At 43.5% G+C, this 27,864-nt stretch overlaps 1 protein-coding gene across 4 annotated transcripts; it reads right to left on the bottom strand.

The window, feature by feature from the left end:
* Window positions 1-1,361: 1,361 nt before the first annotated feature.
* Window positions 1,362-27,439, bottom strand: PYROXD1 (pyridine nucleotide-disulphide oxidoreductase domain 1). 4 transcript variants are annotated; one of them, XM_075898015.1, is made up of 13 exons: window positions 27,328-27,439; window positions 26,430-26,516; window positions 22,690-22,770; window positions 20,029-20,148; window positions 16,813-16,941; window positions 14,636-14,709; window positions 13,831-13,991; window positions 11,556-11,656; window positions 9,169-9,307; window positions 6,311-6,423; window positions 5,771-5,893; window positions 5,370-5,507; window positions 1,362-3,509 (listed from the first exon to the last, which is right to left on the bottom strand). In XM_075898015.1, the coding sequence occupies exons 4-13, from the start codon at window positions 20,098-20,100 to the stop codon at window positions 3,261-3,263; spliced, it is 1,299 nt and encodes a 432-aa protein (XP_075754130.1). In that variant the 5' UTR covers window positions 20,101-20,148; window positions 22,690-22,770; window positions 26,430-26,516; window positions 27,328-27,439; the 3' UTR covers window positions 1,362-3,260. The 4 variants fall into 4 exon arrangements, with proteins under 4 accessions (XP_075754130.1, XP_075754142.1, XP_075754137.1 ...); XM_075898027.1 differs by lacking the exons at window positions 26,430-26,516; window positions 27,328-27,439 and adding exons at window positions 22,185-22,475; window positions 26,969-26,984; XM_075898022.1 differs by lacking the exon at window positions 27,328-27,439 and adding an exon at window positions 22,185-22,475 and having other exon boundaries at window positions 26,430-26,519.
* Between the last annotated feature and the right edge of the window lie 425 nt (window positions 27,440-27,864).

Raw genomic sequence — 27,864 nt, 5'->3', positions numbered from 1 at the left:
CCAGGGGAGGGGTCACACCTGATGTTTGTAGGTTAGTGCTTCATGATGAATACACCAAACCCCTAACAGACAAAGTTAAATTTCTTCCTTCTCTGTTATAGTCATGCTTTCAACACACTCCCCCTTTCTCTGAATAGGAGATGATCAGTGATGGAGCATCTGTAACTGCTAAAACTTCCTTGTTTCAATATTTTTTGCTCAAATCTCTAGTATAGTTTTGGGAGTAAATCTAACAGTCCACCAAGCTAGTTTTTCCCTTTCCCAAGACAGATATTAACAAAGATACCAAAACATAGTTGTACTTAATTAAAATGACTTGTTTTGAAGTTTAAGAGAGATAGCTGTCAGTCTGTATCTGCAAAAACAATGAGGAGCTCTGTGACACCTTAAGGGCATAAGCTTTCATGGGTAAAACCCTCATCTCTATTTCTCATAGTATTTAAGACTAAAGCTTAGAATTTTATACAGGATTAGACACCACATAATGGAAAACTTCCCTTTAAATGAAATTAATTGACTCATGCTTCTTTATTACAGTAATTAATATTACATAATTAGGCTAAATTGATTTCCTGGAAGAAGTTGCAATGAAAATGGCCATTCTGATTTAGTGGAGTGCATAATACTGTTTGTGTAATTTAAAAAAAAATATTGCTTTGGAAATTAATATTTCAATATAAAAAAGCAAAGCAGTCCATAGAATACAGAGAAAATATTTAGGAATGACATTAAAGTTCTTGATTTCTTTGAGTATTTATTTTCAAGGCTTAACAGATACTGAAAGCTAGCTGCGGAAAATGCTTGAGATTGGAGTTAGTTTGCATCCTTACATCACTATGCATAACATGCCATTTATAACTACCAACATGCTATGAGCTAACATATTTCCCCGGTGTTTTTCAGGTCCTTAATTTTTTTTTGAAAATGAAAGGAAAATTCATACCAGGGCTACTTGCTCTTCCCCTTCCTGTCCCTGTCAGGGAGCAAAAGCAAAGTGTACAATTCATCTGCCCCCTGCGCTCCCTAGCCAGAGTGAAGAATGCGGCAAACTGCACTTGCCCCTTGCTCACTGACATGGGGGAACAGCCAGCAATGTCCCTATACAAACCTGGAGGGGATGTCTAGAGGGTGGGAGGCTCAGGGCTGGGGCAATCCCAGACAGCCCCTTTCACCTGCCTGATGATTCTGTCTCTTTTGTGTATGGTTTTACGAGAAGAAGTCCCATCCTAGGCACATCCCATTTTCCTGGCACAACCAAACCCTTATGTTGCTTTAAGTTCTGATAAAAAGAAGCTGTACACTGATTTTGGTGGTTGTAGCTCTTATTGATTAGGAGTTCTTGAACAAATAAACAGACTCTCTCAAATATAAAGTAGATTTATTTTCATGGCAGAAATAAAAACCCATAATTATTTTACAGCTCACAATTAAATATTCCATTGTCAATTGCTCCTCCTTGGAAACAATGTTGCATGACAGTACAAATAAGTCTGAGGGAGAAGAATAGTCTTCTTCAAACACAAGCCCTCTTTAAAACTCTCTTTCCTAAATTATAGACTGTAGGTTACTTGAGAAGACCTGTACACACATTTGGACACATGGCCACAAAGAACTTAGTGCATGCCCTGGATTTCCTCTTTGGGCCTAGACCAATTAAAAACGGAGATTATGTGGCAGTTACCAAGAGTAAGGCTCCTGTGGGAGCTTGTTAATGCAAGTCTTCTACAGGTGATGCTGAAAATGCAGTGTGACTACTACCCCTCTTTTTAAGTGCCTTTGTGCTCTACCAGCTCAAAGTTGCTATCTGGGACTTCTAAGAGAAGCCAGCACAGTATCGTCAGTACACTGGATTTGCTTGTTCAAGAATGACAAGAAATTAAAAGTACAGGCAGTCCCCGACTTACGCGGATCCGACTTATGTCGGATCCACACTTACGAACGGGGCTTTCTCGCCCCGGAGGTCGAGGTAGCGGATTGCTACCTGCGAGCTCCGGGGCGAGAAAGCCCCGTTCGTAAGCTGCTCCGGTGCCCCTGGTCTGCTGGAGACCGTCTCCAGCAGACCAGAGGCACCGGGCGGGTTCCCGCGCTTCTGAGGCTTTCCTCAGAAGCGCGGGGAACCACCGCTGCTGCCGCTTGAGTCCCGGTGCCTGTGGTCTGCTGGGGACCGTCCCCAGCAGACCACAGGCACCGGGACTCAAGCCGCAGCCGCGGGGGGGTCCCGCACCTCTGAGACTTTGCCAGAGCAAAGCCTCAGAGGCGCGGCACCCCGCTGCGGCTCTGCTCCCCGTGTCCCTGGTCTGCTGGGGGGGGGGGGGGGGTTCGCGGCTAGTGTGCCCCCCCCCCCCAGCAGACCAGGCTTTTGTTTTGGACCCTGGAGCAGAGCAGCTGGGGCGCTGCGGATTGGTCCTGCAGCGCCCGCTCTGGGCACTACTGGACCAACCCGGCAGCACCCCAGCTGCTCTGCCCCAGGTCCTGATTCAGCCGCTGCTGGTCAGTTTCAGCAGCGGCTGAATCAGGACGCCTGGGGCAGAGCAGCTGGGGTGCTGCTGGGTTGGTCCAGTAGCGCTGAGGAGCGGTGCTACTGGAGCAACCCAGCAGCACCCCAGCTGCTCTGCCCCAGGCGTCCCCAAGTCAGCCGCTGCTGAAACTGACCAGCGCTGACTACAGGAAGCCGGAGGCAGAGTTGCTCTGCCCCAGGCTTACTGGAATCAGCGCTGATCAGTTTCAGCACCAGCTGACTTGGGGAAGCTTGGGGTTCTTAAGTTGAATCTGTATGTAAGTCAGAACTGGCGGTCAGTTTCAGCAGTGGCTGAATCTGGACGCCAGTTCCGACTTACATACAGATTCAACTTAAGAACAAACCTACAGTCCCTATCTTGTACGTAACCCGGGGACTGCCTGTAGTTGTTAAACAACATACAATTCCAATCTGGTTGCCACAATTCATGGTTTTCAAGTGTTATATTACCAAAATGTGACAAACTCCTGTTTTGAAAAAAAGAACAATATTTCCCAATATAATTTATATACACTTTGCCCTGATATGCAGAAAACACATTTTTTGGGGGCTGCTCCATTTTAGCACACATCTCCCAACACCCAACTGTCTGCTAGTTCTTGGCAACACCAGCACAATATCTTCACTCCAGAATCACAATTACACCTGGTTACTTGATTTCTGTAAATTCCAAATGGTTATATAAAGTACAGCACTGAAAGTCAAAACTCCAAATAGAAGCAGGGAGAGCAATGTTTTTATTTTAGTCAAAATAATCCTCTATGTCAACATTTGGATTTAGGAGATCTTCCCCATATGCTGAAAGATCCATCTGATTTAAAATCAAGTTTTCAAAGGTTTCTTCTAAGTCTGTTTCACCGATCAATACAGCTCCCATCATTCTTCCATTCTGCATCACCACTTTGATGTATTCTTGCCCTTTGGTACATCTCAACATTAGTTCATGGTCTAAAGCCAAACCCTGAGCATTGTACTTTCCCAAAAGTACCACCTAGAGACAAGGGATAAAATGAAGACATTACAAGAAGACAACGGTTCAGAACCTTCTCTTGGCTGCAAATGCTATAAACTTCTAAAGCAGGAACGGGAAACCTACGGCCCGCGTGCCACATCCAGCCTGTCAAACATTTTAATCTGGCCCTTGGGGGAATCCAGTGGCCATGAAACACTGCAGGGAGTCCCAGGGATTGCTTTAAAGACTTTCCCCAATCTCCCCTGTAGTGCCTGCTGGACACTTCCAACTTCTCTCCTGCACGTAGGAGAGGTGCATGTAGGAGACCTGGCTGAAGGGGAAGCTCCACGTGCTGGAGCCCCTGTGCAAACAGGAGCACCTCCAGCGTTTCTGTTCTTGCTGCCCTTCCCCCGCACCAAGCAGCCAGGTGGCAGCGAAGAAGAGGCTGGAGCTGCTTCCCAGCTTCCGGTGGGTGGCGTACAGGACCTAGAGGGAAGGGGAGGGGAAAATCTGTCCCTAGAATGGGAGGGAATGGAAGTCCCTCAGCCCCTTCCCTGTGTGGGGCACCTTTTGGGAGGAAGGGGAGACCAAAGCAGGGCCTGCTTCTCCCCCCCAGTCCCTTCCCTGCATAGGTGGCTGCAACAGGGACCAGAGTCTGGCAGCCCCAGCCACATGCTGCCAGCAATACCTCTTTAATAGTTAAGGAGGCATGTGGGACCAGAGAGAAGGTGGGGAGGAATCCCTAGCAGGGAGGAAAGGGAAGCCCCTGGGCATCCCGTTCTCTGCATGGGGTGCCTCTAGGGAGGAAGGGGTGGCCACATTTGGGCAATCTCCAGAACCACTTCCCAAACTCAGCCATCACACTAAAATTCTAAATAAAAAAAATAAAAACATCACACCACAGCAAGGGGTTTTGTGTGATTTGTGTGCGCGCGCGTGCATACATAAACTTTTTTTTTTTTTTGGTGTCTCACTTTTGTGTAGCCCCCAGCTGAAACCTCTGTGGGTTAGTGGCTCCTGATCCCACCTCTGTTCCAAAGGGTTGATGTTAATGGGAAATTCTGCTTTTAGATGTGTGCATACATTCTCACTGGCTAAGAGGCAGCATGATCTGAAGCAGAGAGCTTGGGTATCAAGAGACTTGGGTTTTCTTTCTCAATCTGCCACCACATCACTGTATCACCTTGGAGTAGTCTGCTATCTTCCCTCTGATTTAATTTCCTCATCCATAAGAGTAATAAATTATTTACCTTTAAAAAGAACTTTGAAATTTGACTACAGTGGGAACTGCACTATGTATTTCTGATAGAACGATTCCACAGACATTACAAATCTGGATATTATGAACCAGATGGCAAAATAAGTGATATTTAATCACCTGTGGAAAACTGAATTTGCCTCTCTTTTAGATCACATATTAAATGAGTATGGTGATCTAAATTCTCATCTCTGTAGATATTTTTTCATAACATAAAGACTCTCATTTTGGCACAGAGGTTGTAGTAACAATTGGAATAAGGCTAAGTTCAAGATTTGGGATTAGGAGTAATCATCCAGTGAGATGCAAAACATTTAATTAACCAGCCACCATGTTGAGCTTGCAGTGACTATAACCACAGAATGTACCATAAGGATATAGCGAGGTAAGTATGTGCAAAGATGAAGGATAAATTCATTTTGTAGAGTTGTGTTTGTAGGCTCTTTATTCAGTTCCAGTATTGAGCCTTCAAGGTTAGTATCAATAAAGAAACAATGAATGAAACATTAACAGAATATTATATACAGAACACAGACAGTCTCGTCAATTTTAGCAAACTAAAAATCATTTGTGACCAAACCAGCAGATGACAATGCCAACTAATCAGTGCTTTTTAACTGTGTTAGCATTAGTTTACTTACCTTATAATTGAAAAATTTTGTAACATGAGCAAAGAGTTCAAAACTGAAGTCCATGTCAATAGATTCCCCTAAAGAATCTGCTATCATGCACTTTGCTGCATACCATCCCATCTGCCTAGCTTGGGTCCAAAGCCTCATCTAAAAAATACAAGGTTAATAGACATGCTATGGGTAATGAACATACCAGCTCACATATCTTGTATACTCATTAGCCTCATCCACCTAAAGACAAAGACTAACTTGGTCTTCAGAAACAAACTATAAGTGCATTGATATCAGACAGAATCACCATACTCTACTGAGATTTACCGCTTGAATAAACCTCGTGTGTACATATATTAGATCTACAAATATACCGTGCCATTTAGCCTTTAGATTAGAATGCATATAAATGTACTCACCTGCTGCCACACTGGACTAGGTTCCCATGATGCTGTGCAGATATCCCCCGCTGCATAAATATTTGCTACTGAAGACTGCATATGTTTATCCACTTTCAGACCACCATCGTCACCTAGAGCAAACTAAATATGCATCCCGGTTAAGTAACCATCTTATTTACATGGGATTTGTCTTAAAGTTGCCATTATGCCACATGTTGCATTCAGCAACTCCATTCAACCAAAGCACATGGTCCCAACATGCGCCTGTGAGCTAGGAATTCTCAGATTTTAATTCCAGCATTGATTTTACTTTAGTCCAATTGTCAGAACCCATAACTCTAATAAAATTCATTTTGACTATGTTAGGAATATCTAGAGTACTCCATTTCATAGCAGCTACCTCATTTTAAAATTTGTTTTCAACATGCAAAATCCTTACCTTTCAACATTTTATCTTAAATAGCTACCAAATTCTTAAATAGTTACCAATTCTTTTGGAGTTAAAACCAATTTAATTTAAAAAGAAAGTCAATACTTATATTTAATAATAACCCTTACATTATTACCATCAAGAAATGGCTTAACATTTGGCACAACTCCAGTTGCACTGACAATGAAATCACAGCCATATATCTTCCCATTGGTTAATTCCATATAAACAGGCCACAGCTCTGAAAAAATGAAAATTCTAACCTGAGAACACAACCAATGCAAGTTACTATTTTAATAAGACATGAAATACACATAGAGTTCCTTGCAGAAAATCTACCTTTTTATTTGAGCCAAAAATAATTCTCACAATTTGCTCATCACTTATCTTATTTTAATTAGAAACCTAGGAGGGCACCAAAGATCAAATTCTTGTTCTGACATTAACTCCTGTTTGGAGTTATTCTGCCTCAGTTTCCCTTTTTGTAAAATAGGACTACTACTATTCACCACAGCGACCACTTCACGGGCGTACTGCGGGGAATTCACCACAGGGGCTGGGAGCCATGGGGAACTCATAGCAGCTGCCGGGCACAGCAGTCAGCTTCCTGTGGCTCCCGAACTCACCACGGCTCCCGGCAGCCATGGGGATCTCACTGTGGGGCTCCTGGAGCTACGTGAAATTCACTGCAGCTGCTGGGAGCCACAGTGCGCTCTCTATCACTTCCAGCCCCTGCTGCCCCCTCAGCCAGGATAGGAGAGACCCTGCGAATACATGGAGTCACAAATAGCGATGCCACGAATTGCGAGTGTCGACTGTACTGTGTAGATTAGATTTTGTTTATAAAGTATTATGGAGATATAAAGTCTTTATGCTAAGTGTTATTAATTCTACACAGACAATGCTTTACTGAATTAATGTACTAACATTTTAAGATTATTATAGGTGAGAAGGAGCATAAAGTTTGGACAGAGAAATCTCTTATGGAGGCTCTATTAAAGGGAACACTCTACATACTAGTAAAAAAGGAGACGACAGAGGTTGATAAAGTACAGGTAGGAACAGAAGAGAAACTAGCAAATGGAAAATAATTGCATTTAATGACATCCTTTGAAGGCAGACAACTAGATAATGAAACATTTTATAAGTGCTTGTATACAAATTCACTTGCTGCCACACTGGGTTAGATTCAGGCTGGAGGTCTACTCTAAATACTAAGATGGGCGAACTTAACTGCCTCATATTAAACAATGATACTGATATCTGATATACTGATAAAAGGCATCACGAAAATTGGGAGGAAAATGGTAATCAATGGAACATGGCAATACCACAATATAAAATATACAGGAATGACAGAGTAGCTTGTGCTGGTGCAGGATCTATATAGGATCAAAAGTTAAAACTGGAACTAGGAGGTGGTCTTAGTAAATTCCCCTACCATCTCAGGATTATCCCTTACATACTCTCTTAGGCTTTTTCCCAGTCTAATCTGACTGATATGATGGCGCGTTGGGGTTCCCCCCGATCCTGCACTCCTGCAGCAGCAAGAACAGGCTCCACCAGCCAGTAGAATAGAGAGGGTTTATTGCTTCTCCAGGGGACAACACAGCATAGACGTGATGAGACTATAGAAGTCAGGGCCAGGATGCCTCAGACCCCTTGGGATGGGGTGCCTGGGCGGCTAAACTCCCAGCCCCCTCCTTAGTCTGTCTCCTTCATGGTTCCAGCCAAAGACTGCTCCTTCCCCCAACACTCACATCCTTTGTTCTGTCCCTTCCCTTAACCGGTAGGACCTGCTTACAGACAGAGGCCAGTAGGGGTCATACCCAGCGCAAACACTGCCACCAGTGGATGCCCAGAGTGTATGGCCTAACCGCTACATCACAACTGAACAAAAGATGGGGCTTCCACCACTTCCCCTAAGAGACTATTCGACAGTTCAGATGAGAACACATTCAAATAAGAACGAGCAGTCCTGTGGCACCTTAGAGATTAACAAAAGTTACAAACTAACATGACTACCCCTCTGAGACAATCAAATAAGGAAAATTAAAGGGTTTTTTTCTGTTTTTATTGTGATAATAGGTATATGCCTTTATCTAACTGTCACAATGATCAGCACAGTGTCCTCTTGATTCCACTGAGCTCAGTCCTAACATATCTATTTGATGGTTTGGATCCCATAGGTCAGATCTTCAGGTGGTGTAATTTAGGGATGTTAGCGTATAGTCGTTTAAACAATTAACCACAAACCAGGGTTTATCGGTTAATTGAAATGACTATACGCAAGCCCCCTTTCCCCTGTATCAGAGGCAGCAAGGAGGGGAGAGGCGGGAGCCAGTATTCATGGGAAGCTAAGAGACGCTTGGCCGCCCCCTCCGCCGCCCTGCACAGCTGCATCTGATACAGGGGAACAGGAGGGAGCTGGTGCTCGGGAGAGCCAGTGGCATCCCACGAAGCAGCCTCTGACTGCTTGGGCCCTCCCATGGACAGGGGCTGCTGGTGCCCAGCGCTGCTGCCTCTGTATCAGAGGCAGCTGTGCAGGATGGCAGATGGGAGCCAGTCTGTGCAGGGAACTTATTTTTAAACAGATACAGAGGCAGCAGTGACGGGATGTAGTGTTGGGGGAAGGGGCAGTCTTTGGCTGGAACCATGGGCCAGGAACCGGGGGCAGTCTTTGACAGGAGTGGGGCGAGGAACCGGGAGCACACTGGCTGCTGGCCCTGCTCCCAGGAAATATTTTAGTAACCACGTGACCGATAATATATTTTTTGAAGCTACACAATTACTAAAATAAATGTTATCTAACATCCCTATTGTAAGTTTCCATAGCTTCATTGACTTCATTTGCAGGAACAGATTAGCTGCCCCCATCGATTTTATTTGCTTTAAAACAAAAATATGCCAATATATTGTACTTCTGTTATGCTTGCCTCCTCAAGGAGTGTTAGTATCTGTATATTGTTTCTTGTGTGATACTTACCTTCATCTGGGTGTGCATTCTGGTTATCTGAATTATCTTCAGGAAAAGACAAAGAGGTCTTTTGAAGTTGTATGAATTCTTTCTGAAGGTATATTTTCTTTATTTCACACAGTGTTTCAATGTGAACCTTGTGAGAAAACTAAATGAGAAAATTCAGTTACAATATATACAATTAGCAATAACAACACATGCTATGTGTAATGATACATGCTAGAAAACTTTACCCTCAATTGAATATTAATAAGATGAAAAAGAACATCCCAAATGTTGAACTCTGACTTACTGAGTCCCTTTTGTTACTGCCTTTCAGTATGAATTCTTATCTGTTTTCTCCTAACTTCCTTTGTATCAGAGTTTTAACCAAAACAATCTTAATGTGCTAAAACAAAATACAGGACTATGTAGCACTTTAAAGACTAATAAGATGGTTTATTAGATGATGAGCTTTTGTGGTCCAGACCCATTTCCTGAGGTCTAATAAACCATCTTGTTAGTCTTTAAAGTGCCACATAGTCCTGTATTTTGTTTCAGCTACACCAGACTAACACGGCTACATTTCTATCACTATTCTTAATGTGCTAAAGACATTCTCAGCTGACACTGAGTTGTCTAGAGAAAGATGCATATTTTTAAAAAAATTGATAAATCTGAATTCAACTTTTCTGTCTTTCATTATTTCAATTCCATAGTTTTTCTACTAATTTGATTAAATGATTTGTGACAATCTCTTATGACAACATACACAGATTTGGATTTGTTGAGTTCCTTCCTTCATTCTTGTGTTTGATCAGCCACATTTCAACTTATTCCAGTTCTGAGCTCAATCTATGACTAACATTTGGGATCATTTATGTTAGTCATGGAGAGGTGCCACAGTTTTTCTGAATCATTTTGTGATTCAATCCTTGTGCTGTTCTCATTTTTTATACTGATTACAGCCAACCAAATGTCCACAGACTGCACCTCTCCAACAGTGTTCCCTCTAAATTATGCTGCAGCACAGCCTCACAGGTGATTAATCAGCCCTGCCCAGTCAGAGACTCAGGGCTCCAAGCATGGAGCTGACTGACTGAGCGGAGCTGATTAATCACCTGTGAAGCTGTGCTGCCACGCAGTTTAGAGCATGGGTTCCCAAATTGCGGGGGCATGGCCCCCTCGGAGTGTGTGAAGAAATTCTGAGGGGGGGGCAAGGCAACCTAGGCCCTCCTCCCTCCCCCTGTGATTTCTAATAAAGGAAGCTTTGAATAATGGACGGAGGACAGACCAGCACGTTTTTGGATAAGATCTGAAGTATACTCTGACCTGGGATAAGTGGCTGGCTCTCCGGAGCTGGAAGAACCTAATATATGTGATGTCTGGTTTTAATAATCATTTATCACAGAAGCCTGGTTGGTACATGAGGGGCTAGAAGGCCTCAGGGGGACTGTCTGTGAATTCACAATAACTAGTATAGTATTTTGGAAGCACACATCCATTACTGACTTAGTGAAATCTTATGAAAGAATATAGCACCAGTCTGAAGTACATGGTCTTTATTTTGGCTGTCTGACCTGAGATTGGTACTCTTAGCTGTGTCACATACCAGGCAGTGTGATAAGTGCCTCTTTCCAATGGCCAAAGACTCCCAAGAATTTCCATCCTCCTCTTAGCTTCTAGAATTTTATATTTTAAAGATAGATAGGATAGATATCTGTCTGTATACTAATGCAAGAAGTTAAAAAAGGAACCATCTATATCTGTAGTGATAAGTAACTGTTGTGTGCTCTATCTCTAGGTGAGTTTCATTATCCTCTTTTTCCGTGATTAAACTTTATTTGAAGCAGCTGAAGTTAGGGTATGTCTAGACTACAAGCCTCTTTGAAAGAGAGAGTCTAGACAGCAGCCTCTTTTTTCGAAAAAGAGAGCCGCTTTTTTGAAAGAAAGCATCCAGGGAGTCTGGATGCTCTCTTTCGAAAAAGCACTGCTTATGTTTAATAATGCCTTTTTTCAAAAGAGCATTTTTGAAAAAAGGCGTCATTCCTCATAAAATGAGGTTTTCCGTGGTCGAAAAAACTGCCACATTCTTTTGATTTAATTTTGAAAAAACGTGGCAGCAGTCTAGATGCAGGTGAAGTTTTTTTTTTAAAAAAGGCCACTTTAAAAAAAGGCGTTTTTTTTTTTAAAAAAAAACCCTGTAGTCTAGACACAGTTAGAGTATGCAAATAGCTATTGTTGATCTTTATTAAAACTACATTACAAACCCACAGAAGTGCAGAAACAAACATCTGAGCTTCTATCTGAAGATAAAGGTGTAAAATCACAAAGCAACAGATCCAATTCTCCTCGCATCAGTGAAAGTCAGAAGTAATTTAGCATCTAAACAAATATAGCTAGGATGCCAGCCTTACCTCTTTAGCCCCTTTAAGATGTAGGCCCTCATGCCAATCCGGGCCTAAGGCACTGCCAAGTTTGTCAGTTGCTGCCACGCTTCCTTCTTCCTTCTCACTTCCTGAAGTCAAGAATGTGGAGAATATCAGATTCATATTCTCAAAGACATTATACACTATTATAAAATGCTCTCAACTCCAATGAAGAGAGAAGTGCGACCTTGTGGTGAGAAGGGAGGATAACAACGTGCTGGAGTCAAAACACGTCACTACGTCCCATACACATTATATGCTTCAGAATTATAATCTCTTATTTTATATTCTTAACACCATTTTCATCTCTTAGCCACCAGTCACACTGCAGCCACAGGCATAGTAAAAAAAAACCAAAACTACTGTGTGAAAGCACACAGCAATAGTTTAACAGATTAAAAGAACTGTTCCAGCAGACCCTTACATGAACCAATGGGGCTACTTATATGAATAGAGAATGCAGGTCCTCACTGTAACAGAAAAAATATTAATATCTAAAGTAAAACAAATGGGGGTATTTTAAAAAGCATCTATTATCATGAGATCTTGAATGATCACAAGAAGTTAGAAAACTACTTTTGTGTCTTATCCAAAAGAAACTGTACTGAAAATAGCATCTCCTAACATCTGCAGGGGCATTAATATAGTATTAAGAGGGTGAAGTGCTTCCAACTACAGTAGACTTCCAATAATCCGGAACCTATGGGACCTAGGTGGTGCCGGATTATCAGATATGCCGGACTATCAGGAGGTACTATAAGATGGTTATATATATATATATATATATACTGTATACGTTATATAATGTATATAAAGTATATTAGCCCTTTTTATTGTACATACTGTATACCAGGGGTGTCCAAACTTTTTTCAAAGAGGGCTAGATTTGATGAAGTGAACATGCGTGAGGGCCGACCATTTTGCCTGACATTCTTTGAACCAGTAAAATTAAATGCAAATTAACTATTTTATGCAAAGTTTATTGCAAACGGCATACTTTTCATTTCGTCACATGGATGACAAATCTAAACAGGTGTTAAATCACTCTGCCTTTCATCTCTGAAGGCCAGATGAAAAAAAAATCCAGGAAGCTGAAATATATGTCAGGAACATTGTAAAGTACATTACATATTATTGGTAATAACGGTTGTCTGTCAACTTTTAAGTTAAAAAAATATGAACAGGAACATAACACCAAGTATACATGTTGTGTCCAAATATATTTATAACTGATTTAGACCAACTGACATTAACTGAGATTTTACAATGTATTCATCTCAATACATATGGATTCGTTAGGGGCCATAAAAGATAGATATTGCCAAATTACCTGGGGGGCCGTATTAAAGCGGAACACGGGCCGCAACTGGCCCGCGGGCCAGACTTTGGACATGCCTGCTGTATACAGTATACTGTAATGTTTTAGTTTTTGTAAGCCTTTTTTACCCTTTTTGCTCAGTTCAGCTGCCGCCGCTGTTACCTTGAGACTCATTTTTTGCTGAAGCTCACTCACTAGGCTCTTGCCATTTTGATGCCGGACTATCAGGAGTGCCGGACTATTGGATGCCGGACTATTGGAGTTTTACTGTACTACTATTACCTCCTGCAACTCTTGGGCAACTATATAATACACACCATCAAATACAGATAGAGATACAAATTGAATCTCTCTAGTCCAGCACTCTCTGGTTTGGGAACGTGGTCCGGTATGATTTTAGTTGGCTAGATGTCCACTTATCATGGGTGTGACCAAGTTTCCCCCAGTCCCGTAAAGTTTGCTTACAGCCATCATCCTGGCTCTCAGTGTTCTGTGCAGTTATTTAGCTCTAATTTACCCCTAAACATTTTCGAAGAGCCCAGTAAGCAGTGGAAGTGTTGGTAATACCACTAGAAAATATTTGGTTCAGCAAATTCTCTGGTTCAGCACCAGTCAGGTCTCATGGGTGACAGACAGAGATTCAACCCGTAAATGCACATATACTAGTATATAAATTAAATTAAATAATCTTCACAGCTCTATACTACAGATACTCTCATAAATGAAAATTAATAGTTTAGTTTTGCAGTATGATAATTAAAATCTTTGTTGTCTGTTTATATTTTTAAAGAGGAAATGCTATTTGAACAGTGAAGTTTTTCTGAATATTGTTTATTTGGCTGAGCTCAGGTTTACAGATGATTTTGGATGTTGGTGTAAATTCAATTGCCAACTGATTTGCTAATATACTAAAGCACAAAGTGTATTTAAGTGTTTTCATGGTACCTTCTGTTGTATATTTGGTTCTTTTACAAACAATTGTTGTCTCTAGTTTCTCAGCCGTTAGCTTTGGAATAAGGAATTCAGCTGCTCCCGCATCAAAGAAAGTATTCCCAATGGCTTTGTCTTTGATAGCCCATATCACTTCACATCCTTCAATTTCATACCTAGAAAGCACATTTCAACAATGGATAAAATTATGGATTGCCCCAGAGGAAATTTTTATTTGTGAGTGATCTAGATTAAAAGGAGGATAGGAGCTTTCCTTCCTAAACATAGAGACAAATGTAATGCATACCAGAAGAAAAAACTGAAAGTAGAAATTGTATGCATGCTATTTATATGCCTTTTAGTACTGGTTATGGTGATTACACGTTGTCCCGCTTTTCATGAGACAAAGCTACATATATAGTAGAAAACATTCTGCATTTGTACTCCCTACTCCCACATAGGGCCTCATTCTACTCTCTAACAGTTAAGAAAATAGCTTTAATATCCCTTGCAATTATTTTTACACTATTTTAACTCTGGACGTTATTATCCATATAAATGTCCGTTTTAGAATCTTGCTAAATTCTTAGCCTCTATAATCTTCTGTGATAAAGAGTCCCACAGTCTAATTACATGTTATGTGAAAGTATTTATTTTTATCAATGCCCTTACTAAACATCAACAAATAATAGTTACAACTTTATTATGAAGGTTTTTAAACCCCCTGCCAAAAAACCAGCACACACTTAATTTGCAGCCCAGTTGTTCTAGTCATTATTTGCACACACTTTTTAGTAGCTTAAGAAAATAATTTACTTACACTAATTCGAGTGCAATGCCACCATTTCCCACAACTGCTATTCTTTTAGCTTTAGCCAAATGACTCTGAAATGCCTATATTAAAAAAAAAGACAATTTACAGTATTTTGGTCACTCAGACTTGATCAATTTATATAATTTAATACTGTACCTCTCAAATTCTCAAACGTGTAATTTTAATAATTATAATGAATGATACATATCTAATTATGTTAAGGCATTTTATTGAAGTTAACTAAGACTTTATAGCTCTGTTAGGATGCCACAGTTTACTATTGCTCTTACAGATAAATCAACTGAGGAGGGGAAAGATAAGAACTTGAGATAAAACTATATTGCAGAGCTTGTGATAAAATCCAGGAATCTTTCTCTTCTCCTAACCAACTAAAGCACATTTCATCTGAAATAATATACTGTATTTAAAAGCCAATATTGAAATCATGTTCTGAGTGCAATTTTATTTCACTCAGTATTTTGTAAAAAGTCAAAATAGACCCCGATAAGGAGACTATTTTGTATTTATAACATTGACTTAACAGACTGTTCTTTTTTTGCTAGAAGAGATTTTTGAAAAAGAAAAAGAAGTCCCTGAATTACATAACCTACTTGCACATTTACCCAACGTTGCTCAGGTCCTTAACGAGGGGCTCAGGGCAAGGAGTATGAGGGGTGCAGGAATCAGGGTTGGGGAGTGATAAGGCTCTGGGTAGGGGAGAGTATGCAACTATGGGGAGGAGGCTGGGGAGAGAATGAGGGGAGCCCTGCCCCGAGATTCATGCCAGGGCTGCTTGTTTTTCCCATTCCTGACCCTATCAGGAAGAGAGAGCAAAATATACAGGTCATTTGCCCCCTGCACTTCCAGCCAGAGTGAGGAATGCAGCAAACTGTGCACTTCCCCTCGCTCCTGGGCAAAGGAGGAACAGCTAACAATGTCCACATACGAATTTGGGGGGGAGGTGGAGCTCCAGTCCCACTCACCTCCCTAATGGGCCCCTGTGGGGTGGGAGGCTCAGGGCTGGGGCAGTCCTGGACCAGAGAAATAGTGAACTACAGCCAATGGTAGCTGTGGGCAGCCATATCTGTGGATGCAAGGTAAACCCATCTAGAGGCCCACAAGCAACTTACCCCAATGAGCTGTGCGTCTACCACTGCAATATAGCATCCCAAGTAATTATGAGATAATACAAAATAGATCAGCAGTAATCAAGAGTCATGACAATCTGGTGATGCTTTGAGAATTTATGGAAAGAACGAGCCAGTGGCCTCCATCCCATACTATGATGATCAATATACAATACACCTCATCACCCTTGCTGTTGGTCACAACAGAGAAATAAAAAATTGAGAGGCAGTGAAAACAATGATCCTCTTGTCCATAGAGGTTACTTAGACTTCTTTCTTTAGCTCAAGTTAATAGACAGCCAATTTCTTTATAAAAACGAATTAACAGCCCGAATCAAATGTGTGAGGTGTCCACACAAACATTTACAAATTTGTTGAACACTTCATGTTAATTGGCAAGTACTGAACTTGAGATAAAAATGTATGGTGCAGACATTTCTATAATGTAGTAAGCAAGAAAAGAAGGGGAAGTTTGCTGCTTATGCTGTAGGTTTTCAATCTGACACCTGTCACCAGCACAAAATAAACTACTATTTTGCTTATTCTGACGTTTCTCAGATGAGAAAACTCTATGCATTCATGAGTTGTTTTTGAAAATGAAGATCTTTACTTTTTAAAATGGCACATCAGAGTTATTTAACCATTTCTAAAATGTATAATAATGGTTTTTATTCTTTATTTCTGCTGTTAGAATAAACATCTTGTTTAAAGAGAAGCTAGATAATTTCATGGAGGTTAGGTCCATAAAAGGCTATTAGCCAGGGGATAGAAATGGGTGTCCCTGGCCTCTGTTTGTCAGAGGCTGGAGAAGGATGGCAGGAGACAAATCGCTTGATCATTGTCTTCGGTTCACCCTCTCTGGGGCACCTGGTGCTGACCACTGTCAGCAGGCAGGCTACTGGGCTAGATGGACCTTTGGTCTGACCCAGTATGGCCGTTCTTATGTTCTTATCCATTTCATTCCACAATTATTTTTACAATACATTGTGACTAACCACATATGCGAAGTTAGGATGCAAAATGTGAACAAGTTTATGAACCATGAAAATACGTTACCTGAGCACTGTCAGTATCCCGGATTCCTAATACATATGGGTTTCCTTCAAAAATGATCTTAGGTTTTGCTCCTACGCATAGGCAAAGTTTTTCATATATATAGTGTTTGCCATCTTCAGTGAATATTTTCTGTTAAAAGATTAAAAAGGAAAACCATCTACAAGTCAACACCTAGAAATCACAGTATTTTGCTTCTATCGAAAGCTTTTACTGGTTATGGGAAAAGTTAAAACAAAAAAGTCAAGTCCTCTCTTACTGATTATCTAGCAGTTTATACTACACTTACTAGAGTGCTGAGTTCCTAAAACAGAAATTGCATATAGTAAACTTAATAAGATTACAAGACAAAATATAAAGCTTGCCTCTTGGTGGCACTCTGTATTTTGTTATGGTGTTGAGGGAAGAGTCTGTTTTGTGCATCAGACTGTTTTTACTAACTTGTATATCTTGGTAAAACCTACATTGTTTTACTCGTCCTAGTGCTATTTTATATCAGAGATTACTTCTGTACTTGTAGAATGGAAGGCTATGATTAATTTGCATGTATGTACACAAAATTATGTTGGGGCAGTCTGTGGTATAAATAGTTGCTTTTGGGGATCTGTGTCCAAAATAATGTTTCCCCCTCAGGTCTTCTAAAGAAAATAAGTGCAATAGATGCAACTTTACATATTGCCATATCTGATCAATCAACTGTCTGATCCAAAACTCATTAAAGTCAATAGAAAGGCTATCACTGACTTCAATATGTATTGAATCAAATCCTAAAAAAGCAGCACTGTCAGGAAGCCACATCAATCTGCAGCACAGAATATTTAAAATTCAACGTTTTGCAAGTTTATTTGCTGTTCTCCACCTACCAGAAAGTTATATTACAATGGTTCTGTTTATCTTGTAAAGAGCATAGAAGGACTTTGGGATCCTTTGACATGAAAGATGATGAACACATGCAATATTGCTGTGACTTTTGGGGATTACCCAGATCAGTAAAAGGATTAGTCACTTTATAAATTTGAGTGCCTAAATGCTAAACTGCTTGGGCTCAGCCAGCCCAGAAGCATAAAGATCTCACTCTGGCTTCTGTCTGCCTCATTACTCCTTGCAGGATGACTCTATCCTCAGTTTCCCCAAATCTACCTACTCCAAGTTCTTAACTATGTGACACTCAGACATATTTCCTCTGTCTTTGAGACTGTGCAAAGTCAAATGATGCATTTGGGGAGACCCAGGACCAGAAGGTCTACTGGGGTCAACCTAAAAGAAGTAACTAGTATGGTGGAAGTAAGGATGAGACTTTTATGCCTGTGGTCTGGCTACTTGTGTCAGGATTCTGAGCCTTAGCAGCAGAGCACTAAGGCCATCCAAGGTTACTGGTCTGGGTGATCCCCAAAATGTCATAATAGCCAACCCAGGGGACATCCCTAAAACAAAAATACAACATACTAATAACGCACACAAAGAACAGTCTTAATAACGTATTCTACCTCAGAACACACATCAGCGTAACCGATATAGAATATGAATATACTACCGTAACCTAAGTACAGCGAATTAATTACTGGTTACATATAATAAAAGCAAAAACAGAGTTGGCTCAAAGTGGGTAAACAAATAATACTGAAGTGAAAAACAAAGCCTTTCAACTTTACTCTATAGGCAAGATACTGAACAAGGATCAGAGAGACTATGTATACAGGCAGTCCCCGGTTTACGTACAAGATAGGGACTGTAGGTTTGTTCTTAAGTTGAATCTGTATGTAAGTCGGAACTGGCATCCAGATTCAGCCGCTGCTGAAACTGACCAGCGGCTGACTACAGGAAGCCCGAGGCAGAGTTGCTCTGCCCCAGGCTTCCTGGAATCAGCCGCTGATCAGTTTCAACAGGCTGAATCTGGATGCCAGTTCTTACATACAGATTCAACTTAAGAACCCCAGGCATCCCCAAGTCAGCTGCTGCTGAAACTGATCAGCGGCTGATTCCAGGAAGCCCGGGGCAGAGCAACTTTGCCTCGGGCTTCCTGTAGTCAGCGCTGGTCAGTTTCAGCAGCGGCTGACTTGGGGACGCCTGGGGCACAGCAGCTTGGGTTCTGCTGGGTTGCTCCAGTAGCGCCGCTCCTCGGCGCTACTGGACCAACCTAGCAGCACCCAAGCTGGTCTGCCCCAGGCGTCCTGGTTCAGCCGCTGCTGAAACTGACCAGCAGTGGCTGAATCAGGACGCCTGGGGCAGAGCAGCTGGGGTGCTGCCGGGTTGGTCCAGTAGCGCCCAGAGTGGCGCTACGGGACCAACCGGCAGCACCCCAGCTGCTGTACCACAGGCGTCCGGAGCAAAGCCGCGGAGCACGGGGGCAGCGGGACAGCCCAGATGGGCCGCGGCTGTCCTGCTACCCGCGTGCTCCGCGGCTTTGCTCCCCATCTCCCTGGTCTGCTGGAGACCAGCAGACCAGGGAGACGGGGAGCAAAGCCGCTGAGGACGCCAGCAGCGGGACAGCCGCGGTGCGTCTGGGCTGTCCCGCTGCCCGCGTGCTCTGCGGCTTTGCTCCCCGTCTCCCTGGTCTGCTGTCCCACTGCCGGCGTCCTCCGAGGCTTTGCTCCCCGTCTCTCTGGTCTGCTGGTCTCCAGCAGACCAGGGAGACGCAGAGCAAACCCCGTTCATAACTGCGGATCCGACATAAGTCGGATCCGCGTAACTCGGGGACTGCCTGTACTTTATTTTTGCTGGAGAACATAATTTAGGAATTTATTGATTTTGTTTTCCTCAGAAATAAAGGTATTTATTATAACTGTATAAGCTTAATACTGTTTTTGGTTTCTCTTTGTCAATAAACTAAGTTAGAGTTTACAGAGAGCTCCAATTAATGATTTAAGAAAATTTCAGGCATGTCATTTCTACTATTTCTGGTTTCATGATCAACCTCTTTGCTATTCTGCTCTAAACATCCATGCAATATATTGGAAGCGTCAGGAGTCTTGATCTAACCTTCCTAGTCACTGAATTTTTCTAATGACTTATGTTTGCTTTTTACCCCATCACCTACATATCTGCTAAAAGTGCACTATAAGTGAACTGTGTCATTTTTCTCCTGCTCTAAATCTTGGTAAATTAATTTAAATAATTAGAAAATCTGTATTAACATATGTCATTTGAAAATTGGATCTCTTTTTAAACACATTCACTTTCACTAGCCACAGAAAATCAGGTAAGTCAAAGTTCTCTTACATGCTCCTGACTTTTCAGCTGTTTCACTGCAGAGTGTATAACTTTGATGTTGGGATACCGTTTTTCTAACATACTGCTTGGTTGTTCTTCAACATCAAATTCCTCTAGTGTTTTGGAGACCTATTGTTTAAAAACAAAATAAAAAACAAAACAAAATGTGTGTGTGAGAGACAGACAGATCATTTATCTTTTAATTATTTTTTCTTTTTCATTAAGCTTTTAACCAAAGCTACGGATTGGAAAATAAATTATGTTCACTCCCAATCAGTAAATTTAAAGCACCAACCCACAGAAAATTCATCAACCAATTTAGAAAGCTGCTGCTAAAATTAAGCATTTAGATACATGTCTGTTAATAAACTTTTCAGAGAAAGGCTCTCAGCTGTGCATTACCATTAAAATGGAACTTGGACTTCTAAATCCCTATCTTAAGAAATTTAAAATTAGACTAGATTAAGCACCTGAAAATAGGGCTGTTAGATAGCAAGTAACTGAACAGTTGTGTAACTGCATATAATGTTAGCGATAACAGGACTATTCATTCAATAGTCCAAGGGGGCGGGGCCTGGCAACCAGTGCACTCCCTGCCCCACTCATGGGGAGCCCCTTTCCACTCTGCACTGCTGCCTCTCTATCTGAGGTCAGCGGCCGCTCCGTCTGCGTGGCACTCAAGCTCCCTGCAGAGAGAGGCAGCTCCACAGCAGCAGTCCTTGCCCGTGGGTGGTCCGAGCTCCCCGTGGACAGAAGCTGCTCTTGCACGGAGCAGCCTGGGCCCACAGCGGACAGATGCTGTTTTGGAGGTGGAGGGGGAAGGAGGCTCTGTGGAGCCAGTGCTCAGGGAGAGCCAGCTTTTAACCCAGCTCCCCCCAGCACGGGCTCTTGCCTGCCTCCCCTGCCTCTGTAGGAGGCAGCAAGGTGGGGGGCAGGCAGGTCTGCGGAGCCAGCATGGAGAGCCGGCTTGAAAACCACCTCCTCACACGTATCGGCTCCTACCTGTCTCCCTCACTCTCCATGCTGCTTCCTTTATCAGAAGTACCACCGCAGGCGTGGGGAGCCAGCATAAAAGCTGGCTCCACACAGGCACCGACTCCTGCCTTCCCCCTTCGCTGCCTCTGATACAGAGGCAGAAAGGGGGAGAAGGGAGTGCATGAGGCTTATTGATTAATCGTATCGTCGTCTACACATTGACGTCCCTACTTGAAACTATAAAATTAAGGATGTTAAGAGGTGGGTAACTGACTAATGATGTAGTTGATACAATTTGCTTCTACTACATTTAAACTGCACAGCTGCAGCAGAGGCAGGTCCCAGACTGGTGCCAGTCTGGACAGAGCTGGAACCGCTGCCCCCGCCCTCCGCTTTGCAGCAGCCTCCCCTACCTCCTGGCCCCCTCCACCGTTGCTGCCTCTAATAGAGGCAGCAGTATGGGGGGGGGGGGGGCAGGTGGCACCTCGGAGACAGTGCTAGGGGAAACTGGCTTTTAAGACCACTCCTCCCCAGCACCAGCTCCTGTTTCTCCCCGCCCCTTGTTGCCTCTGGTATACAGGCAAGCAAGGGGGGAAGTGAGTAGTCGACTACTCACATCCCTATGTACAATAGTATAAAATACTGTACTTGACCTTCGAGTATCAACTAGGCAATCATATAGGTCTTTTCCATATCTAATTTCTATTACTGTAGGTGGGTCTCATAGAACCATCTATTATTAAGATAGCTCTATGCTTTTGATTTTAAGACTATTTTCAGTTGCTTATAACTTTACAAAACTAAATTCACTTGGGTTGCAATGTTCCATGTTGGGTGTCTGCCCCAACCTTTTTTTTTAAATTAGCCACCACATTTCAGTTGTTTCTGAGAATAAGGCTAGAAAAAATACACTGTTTTGCCCAAATATAAAATTCTGATCTTTTCTTTGAACAAATCCATGACACCTATGCTTTGAACAGGGACTTGAAATTTGGCAGGAGGCTGGCCTTTGTATTAGCGATATGAATTTTGCTATTCCTGTGAAAATGCACCTCCAACATTTGGCCAAGTGATTAAAGTGAATGAAAAATCTCAGCTCAGAGATTCACAGCTAAAATCTCCAAAAATTCCATTCTCACTATGCATGCTTCAGCATTTCATAGTTCCTAGTGCAATCTGGTTAAACGCACATGTCATTTCCACACAGCAACCGATCATGATCCATTCTCTCACAGCTCCTATGTGTGACCAGATTCTGCATGCACCATCCCTGCAAAGCAACTTGGTATGCTCCAGCCCAGGTCGATGGGTGCTCAGACTTTCGCTGTAATAACTATTCTGCACTGGGGTGCATAGTCTCTTTTGTTGGCACCCGGCCAGCATTGAGGATGAAGCCGTCTCTTTCAAATGCAGAGGAGGAAAAAACCAGACCATGGAGTGGGAAAGTAGTAGACTGGGAAAGTAATCTGCTGAGACTGGAACTGGAAGAGAATACAGGAGAGAAAATGGAACTGGCTAGGTATAGAAATTCTGACAAGGAGCCCGAACGAGTGAATTGAGACTGAGGTTGGGAGTTTGAAAGAAGAAAGCTAGAATAGATCAGAGGCAGAGAAGGAGCAAGAGACTGAAATTATAAGCATTTGCAGGGTCAGGCCCTAAATTATACACACAACAAACATTAAACCTTTCTCTTACCTGTTTGAAATTTGTTACTGATTTTATAACTGGAGAAGCAGTTACTAAGAGAATATCTTCTGATGGAAATTCTGTAGCCAGCTTGTAAAGAAAGAGAGACAATGATGAATGAACACAGCTGTAAGTGGAATTTTACTTTAAATAAGGTAACAGTTCTAAAAACCCAAAAGTTATCATATTAATTATTATAGTCTTGTCAAACCCAGAGACATAGGCAAATATTACCTCTCATTAACAGAAGGGTAAACTTGGGTTGGGTGATACCATGAAAGTGAATCTGACTCAGGTCCAGGGCTTTATTTAATTACAGATACTAGGGAGCTGCCTCCTGCTTACTACACTTGCCAAACCCACTCTCTCTGGCCACTTTCATAACCAGAGAGACTCATGATGTCATTCTGTTGCATGGCAGGAAAAACTTTTTATATATAGAGACAGATATTCATAAGACTCATATTGTGGCATGAATACCTAATCAGAAGACAATCCTTCATACCATAATACTAGCCAAACTGAGAGGTATAAAGTCACACTAATTTAGATCTGAAGAGCCTATAGCCATGGAGGTCCAATTATTAGTGGACAGTGGTAACTCACTTAGCATTGTGTTAAAGAATTGTGACAGTGGAACGAATGGTGAAAATCTGGTATCTCTGAGTAAGTTTTATAGAAAATGGATTATAATTTTGGGCTAAGTCTGGACTTTTTGAGGCATTCGTTATGCAGCTTGAAGCTATGAAAAATTTTTATTAAGCTGTTTAAAATTCATGGTTTGGATAGGTTTGCCAGGGAGGCACTCTTTTCCGTACTCCTCTAGCAAAAAAAATATGACTAAAATTTGCATATATTGTTTCTATAACAAAGGTTCCTAGAATACAATCTGTGGGTAAGTGAAAGACAATTTTTTAAACAAAAGTACTTTAAAGCAGTAACAGCGAATTTATGCATTAATTTGAAGCCACTGATTTTTAATTTGATGAAAAAAAATGTGCCACAGGAAGAACATCTCTTACAATCCAGGAGAATCTAGCTAATCCCAGCACTCTAGCTTTGGCATGAAGGATGCAGGAAAGGGGAGCGCTGTTAAGTGCTCGTTTTGCTTTAATACTGCATGTTGAGAGGAGACTGAGCTCTCATGTACTTTGCTATATGGTAGAGGAGAGGAGGGATAAGGGACAGAAATTAAAAGAGCCTGTCCATATATGAGGGACCACAGTAGAGTTCCTGTAGGTACTCTGCAATCTGTTGCCTTGTTACTCTCCCCAGTGCAGGAAGCTTTGTCGTGCCAACAGGCAATTATTGCTACAGGGACCAGAGTGGCACACAGACAAGCAGCATATGGAGTCAGTCTGAAACCACACGCAGGAGATGGCTCTTTGCATCCAAGATTACTCTGAGGAGTGAGATATCAAGTTTGATTACCCTAGCCTAGGGTACCAATATTCAAAATAAGCTCCCTACTCTCTAATAACCCCTTTGAAAATCATGCTTTGCAACTTCTTGCCCTTTCCCACCCACAAACTCACCATAATTGGGACTCATGGCCATCTGTGTGCTATAAGGATAGCGAGAAAGAGGTGTAACTTTGTGATTCACATATTGTGCACTCACAATATTGTCTCTGTTCTTTTTTTTTTTTTGCCTTCTGCACATTTCCCTTTGAGAACACACTTTTCACACTAAAAGAGCACCTGCATCAGACCCAGGAGGAATAAGGATATGTTTTGAGTAGTGCTGAAGTCAATAGATTCAGCGCATAGCAAAACAAGAGCATGGAGGGCGACAATTAATGAGACTGAGGCAGGAAAGCCAAGAAAGGATATGGGGGTAGGTAGGAGCAGATGATAAAACTTCTGGAGGACCAAAGGGAGATATTGAAATGCCTCATTAGCCTGCAATCAGCACAAATCCATGCCCAACTCCCCCTTCAGCCACTACAGAAATTGGGTTTTATGCCATTCCCAAACACCCCCATGACATTCATCACGTTCCCAATCCCTCACAATACCCTGGGCATTGCATGCCTGGGAACTGGTTTTCCAATGAAAACTGGAATTACAGCTATGAGAGCTCTAACCACAAGACTGTTCCTGATTTTTATGTTCCCTGTTTGTTCAGAAGTTCATTTAGAAGCCCCCATTCTTGGTGTTCCCTCTAACTTTTTACATTTATGTGAGGAATGGACTTTGTTATGTGCATCAATATGGAGATGATGTGTAACACATCACCTCCATATTGGTGCACATAACATTCATTGTGCATGTGGATGATCTGGGGTGGAAGTGGGTCAGAGAAGTTTGGAGTGTGGGAGTGGGGTGAAGGGTTTAGGGAGGAGTTAGGGTACAGGAAAGGGCTCAAGCTTGGGGTGTGGGATCTAAAAGGGAGTCAGGGTGGTAGAGAGAACTCAGGGCTAGGGCAGGGAATTAGGGTGCGGGCCACTTACCCAGGAAACAGCTCCAGTTTGGCAATTCCTGGCCAACAGGAGCTGCTGGGACAGATCTTCCAAATGCTCAAAGTGACACAGCTCCAGCTGGGAGGGAAGGAATGGCAGTACATGGTGCCACCTCTCCCTGCCCCCACCCCCAAAGAACTGGCCCAGAACATAGTGGCTTTACAGGCTGCAGCCCAGGGCTCTGAGCTAAGGGGCCCCCATTATCCCCCATTACCCTGGGCTGTAAGCCTCTTTCTTAATCCCGCCCTGCTGCTGGGGCCAGTGGCACATACATATCCCCCACCACGACAGCTCTCTGTTGCTGGGGCTAGAGGAGTGTGCCTCTGCCTCGGCAGCTCCCTGCATTCTATACTTCCGCCCAAGTCATTTTTATTGTCCTCTGAACTTTTTCCAATTCTAATATCTTTTTTGAGACGGGAAGACCAGAACTGCACACTTTCAAGATATGGGACATGATGATATTTTCTCTGTTATTTTCTAACACTTTCCTAATGGTAAACTCTTGTTTTTGTGACTGCTGATGCACAATGAGCAGATGCTTTCAGAGAGGTGATAAGTAAGAGTCTACCTGGATTTGTTAATAATCATGTCAAACCAATCTATTATCCTCTGTGAGAAGGTAACAAGACTTGCGGACAAGAGAAAGCCATAGATGTTATATATTATACCAACTGTAGTAAGGCCTTTTTGGATCGTCTGATGTTCTCATAGCCTATAAAATAGGTGCACAACTGATTGGAAAATTACACTCAGTGAGCAATTATCAATGGTTCACAGTCAAACTGGGGGAGAAAGAGAGATATACAGGCTGTGTCTAGACTGGCAAGTTTTTCCGCAAAATCATCTGCTTTTGCGGAAAAACTTGCCAGCTGTCTACACTGGCCACTTGAATTTCTGCAAGAACACTGACGGTCTCATGTAAGATCGTCAGTGTTCTTGCGGAAATACTGTGCTGCTCCCATTTGGGCAAAAGCCGTCTTGCGCAAATCATTTGCGCAACAGGGCCAGTGTAAACAGCACAGTACTGTTCTCCGCAAAAAAGCCCCGATTGCAAAAATGGCGATCGGGGCTTTTTTGCGGAAAAGTGCAGCTAGATTGGCCACGGATGCTTTTCTGCAAAAAGTGCTTTTCCGAAAATGCTTTCAATGGAAAACTTTTCCGGAAGATCATGCCAGTGTAGACGTAGCCACAGAGTAGAGTCCTCCAGGGATCTGTCCTGGATCCCTTTCTCCAATATAGTCTTAAATTATTTGAATGATGGGATAGACAGTACACTTATAAAATTTACCTGGGGTACCAAGCTGGGAGGGGTTGCAAGCGCTATTGAGGGCAGGATTAGAATTTAAAATCATTCTGGCCAAGCTGGAGAAACGGTCTGAAACAGGATGCAGTTCAGGAAGGACAAATGCAAAGCATCGGCCTAGGCAGGAATAATCACTCGCACAAGTAAAAACGGGGAACGACCGCTAAGGAAAACGGCAGAAAAGGATCGGGGGGGGGGGGGGACTAGAGTGGATCATAAAATAACTAACAAGTCCACGGCGAAAGAGGTTGCAAGAAGCAGAGCGACATCGTTTTGGGGCACAGGTGGGCGGGGCGGTGTGAATGGGGGGGGGGCTGCGTGCACAGTTGAAAGGGGGGGGGCGGAGGCGGGCACAGCGGCGGGTGGAGCTGGCGGCCGAGGGGGGCTCCAGCGGGGCTGAGGTTTTCTTACAGGGCAAGCGGCAGGGACACCGATTGGCGCGCGCGCGTTCCACAGCGGGGTGGGGGAGGGGTTCCCTGGCAGGGGGGAGGGCGAGTAGTGCGCGCGCCCGGGCCGGTACCTACCCGCTCGGCGCAGGTGACGCCCGCAATCCCCCCGCCCACCACCACAAACCGGCCCCGCTCGGGAGCCGCCATCTCGACGTCCGGACTTGGGCGGGGGGAAAGGTCCCAGGACTACGGCGCGCGGCGGAGCTCAAACACCTTCCTTTCGCGTGTGCGGCGCCCGCCTAACGCCTCCGCCCACGTGACGCCAACGGGCGCTGGGCCGCCCAACGTCGGGCCGTGGCTGTGTTTAGCTGGGCCCCGGCTCCCCTTGCCTGGGCTAGGGCAGCAGCGCCGCAGCCAGGGCCCGCCCCGGAGTCAAAAATACCCCTGAGGCAGCCCCTCCCCCCCCCCCTCCATCCTGAGGCGTAAAAGGAAACCAGGGCTCGCTGGCTCGTTGCCTTCGGGGAGGGGCAGTCTGAGCAGAAGCGACTAGCGAGTGACCCAGCCCGCCCCAGGCCTGACAACGTAGCGCGCGCCGGGGCATGGCCAGCGGGAGGGGCGAGGTTGCTATGACGCGGGCGCGCTGAGTGCGTGGAACGAGCCGCCCTGCAGCGTCACTATGGGGGGCGGGACCCGTCACTATGGGGGGGGACGACCCGCCTTTGTGACCCGCGTTTTCAGCCTCTACAAGCGACTCAGGGCTGATCCCTCCCGCTTGTCCTCGCTTTCTTGGCACGACTGAACTCAGCGACCTTGACCCTAGCGCTCAGCAAGACCCAGCCAAGCCATAGAACAGGGAGGGGGAAACTTCTTTGGGTTGGGAGCCACTGACCCACAGAAAAGTCCCTTGGGAGCGCACGCGAGTCAAAAGCAAAAGTAACAAAAACAACGCTCACTGGCGTGGAAGCAAAGACGTTCCCCACATTCCCCTCGCACACCAGTGCCTATGGGGCCCATGCTAGTAGAGTTTGTGT

This window comes from Pelodiscus sinensis, chromosome 1 (genome assembly GCF_049634645.1).
Source record: "Pelodiscus sinensis isolate JC-2024 chromosome 1, ASM4963464v1, whole genome shotgun sequence".
Taxonomy (NCBI): domain Eukaryota; kingdom Metazoa; phylum Chordata; order Testudines; family Trionychidae; genus Pelodiscus; species Pelodiscus sinensis.
This window is presented reverse-complemented; position numbering and strand designations above follow the sequence as displayed.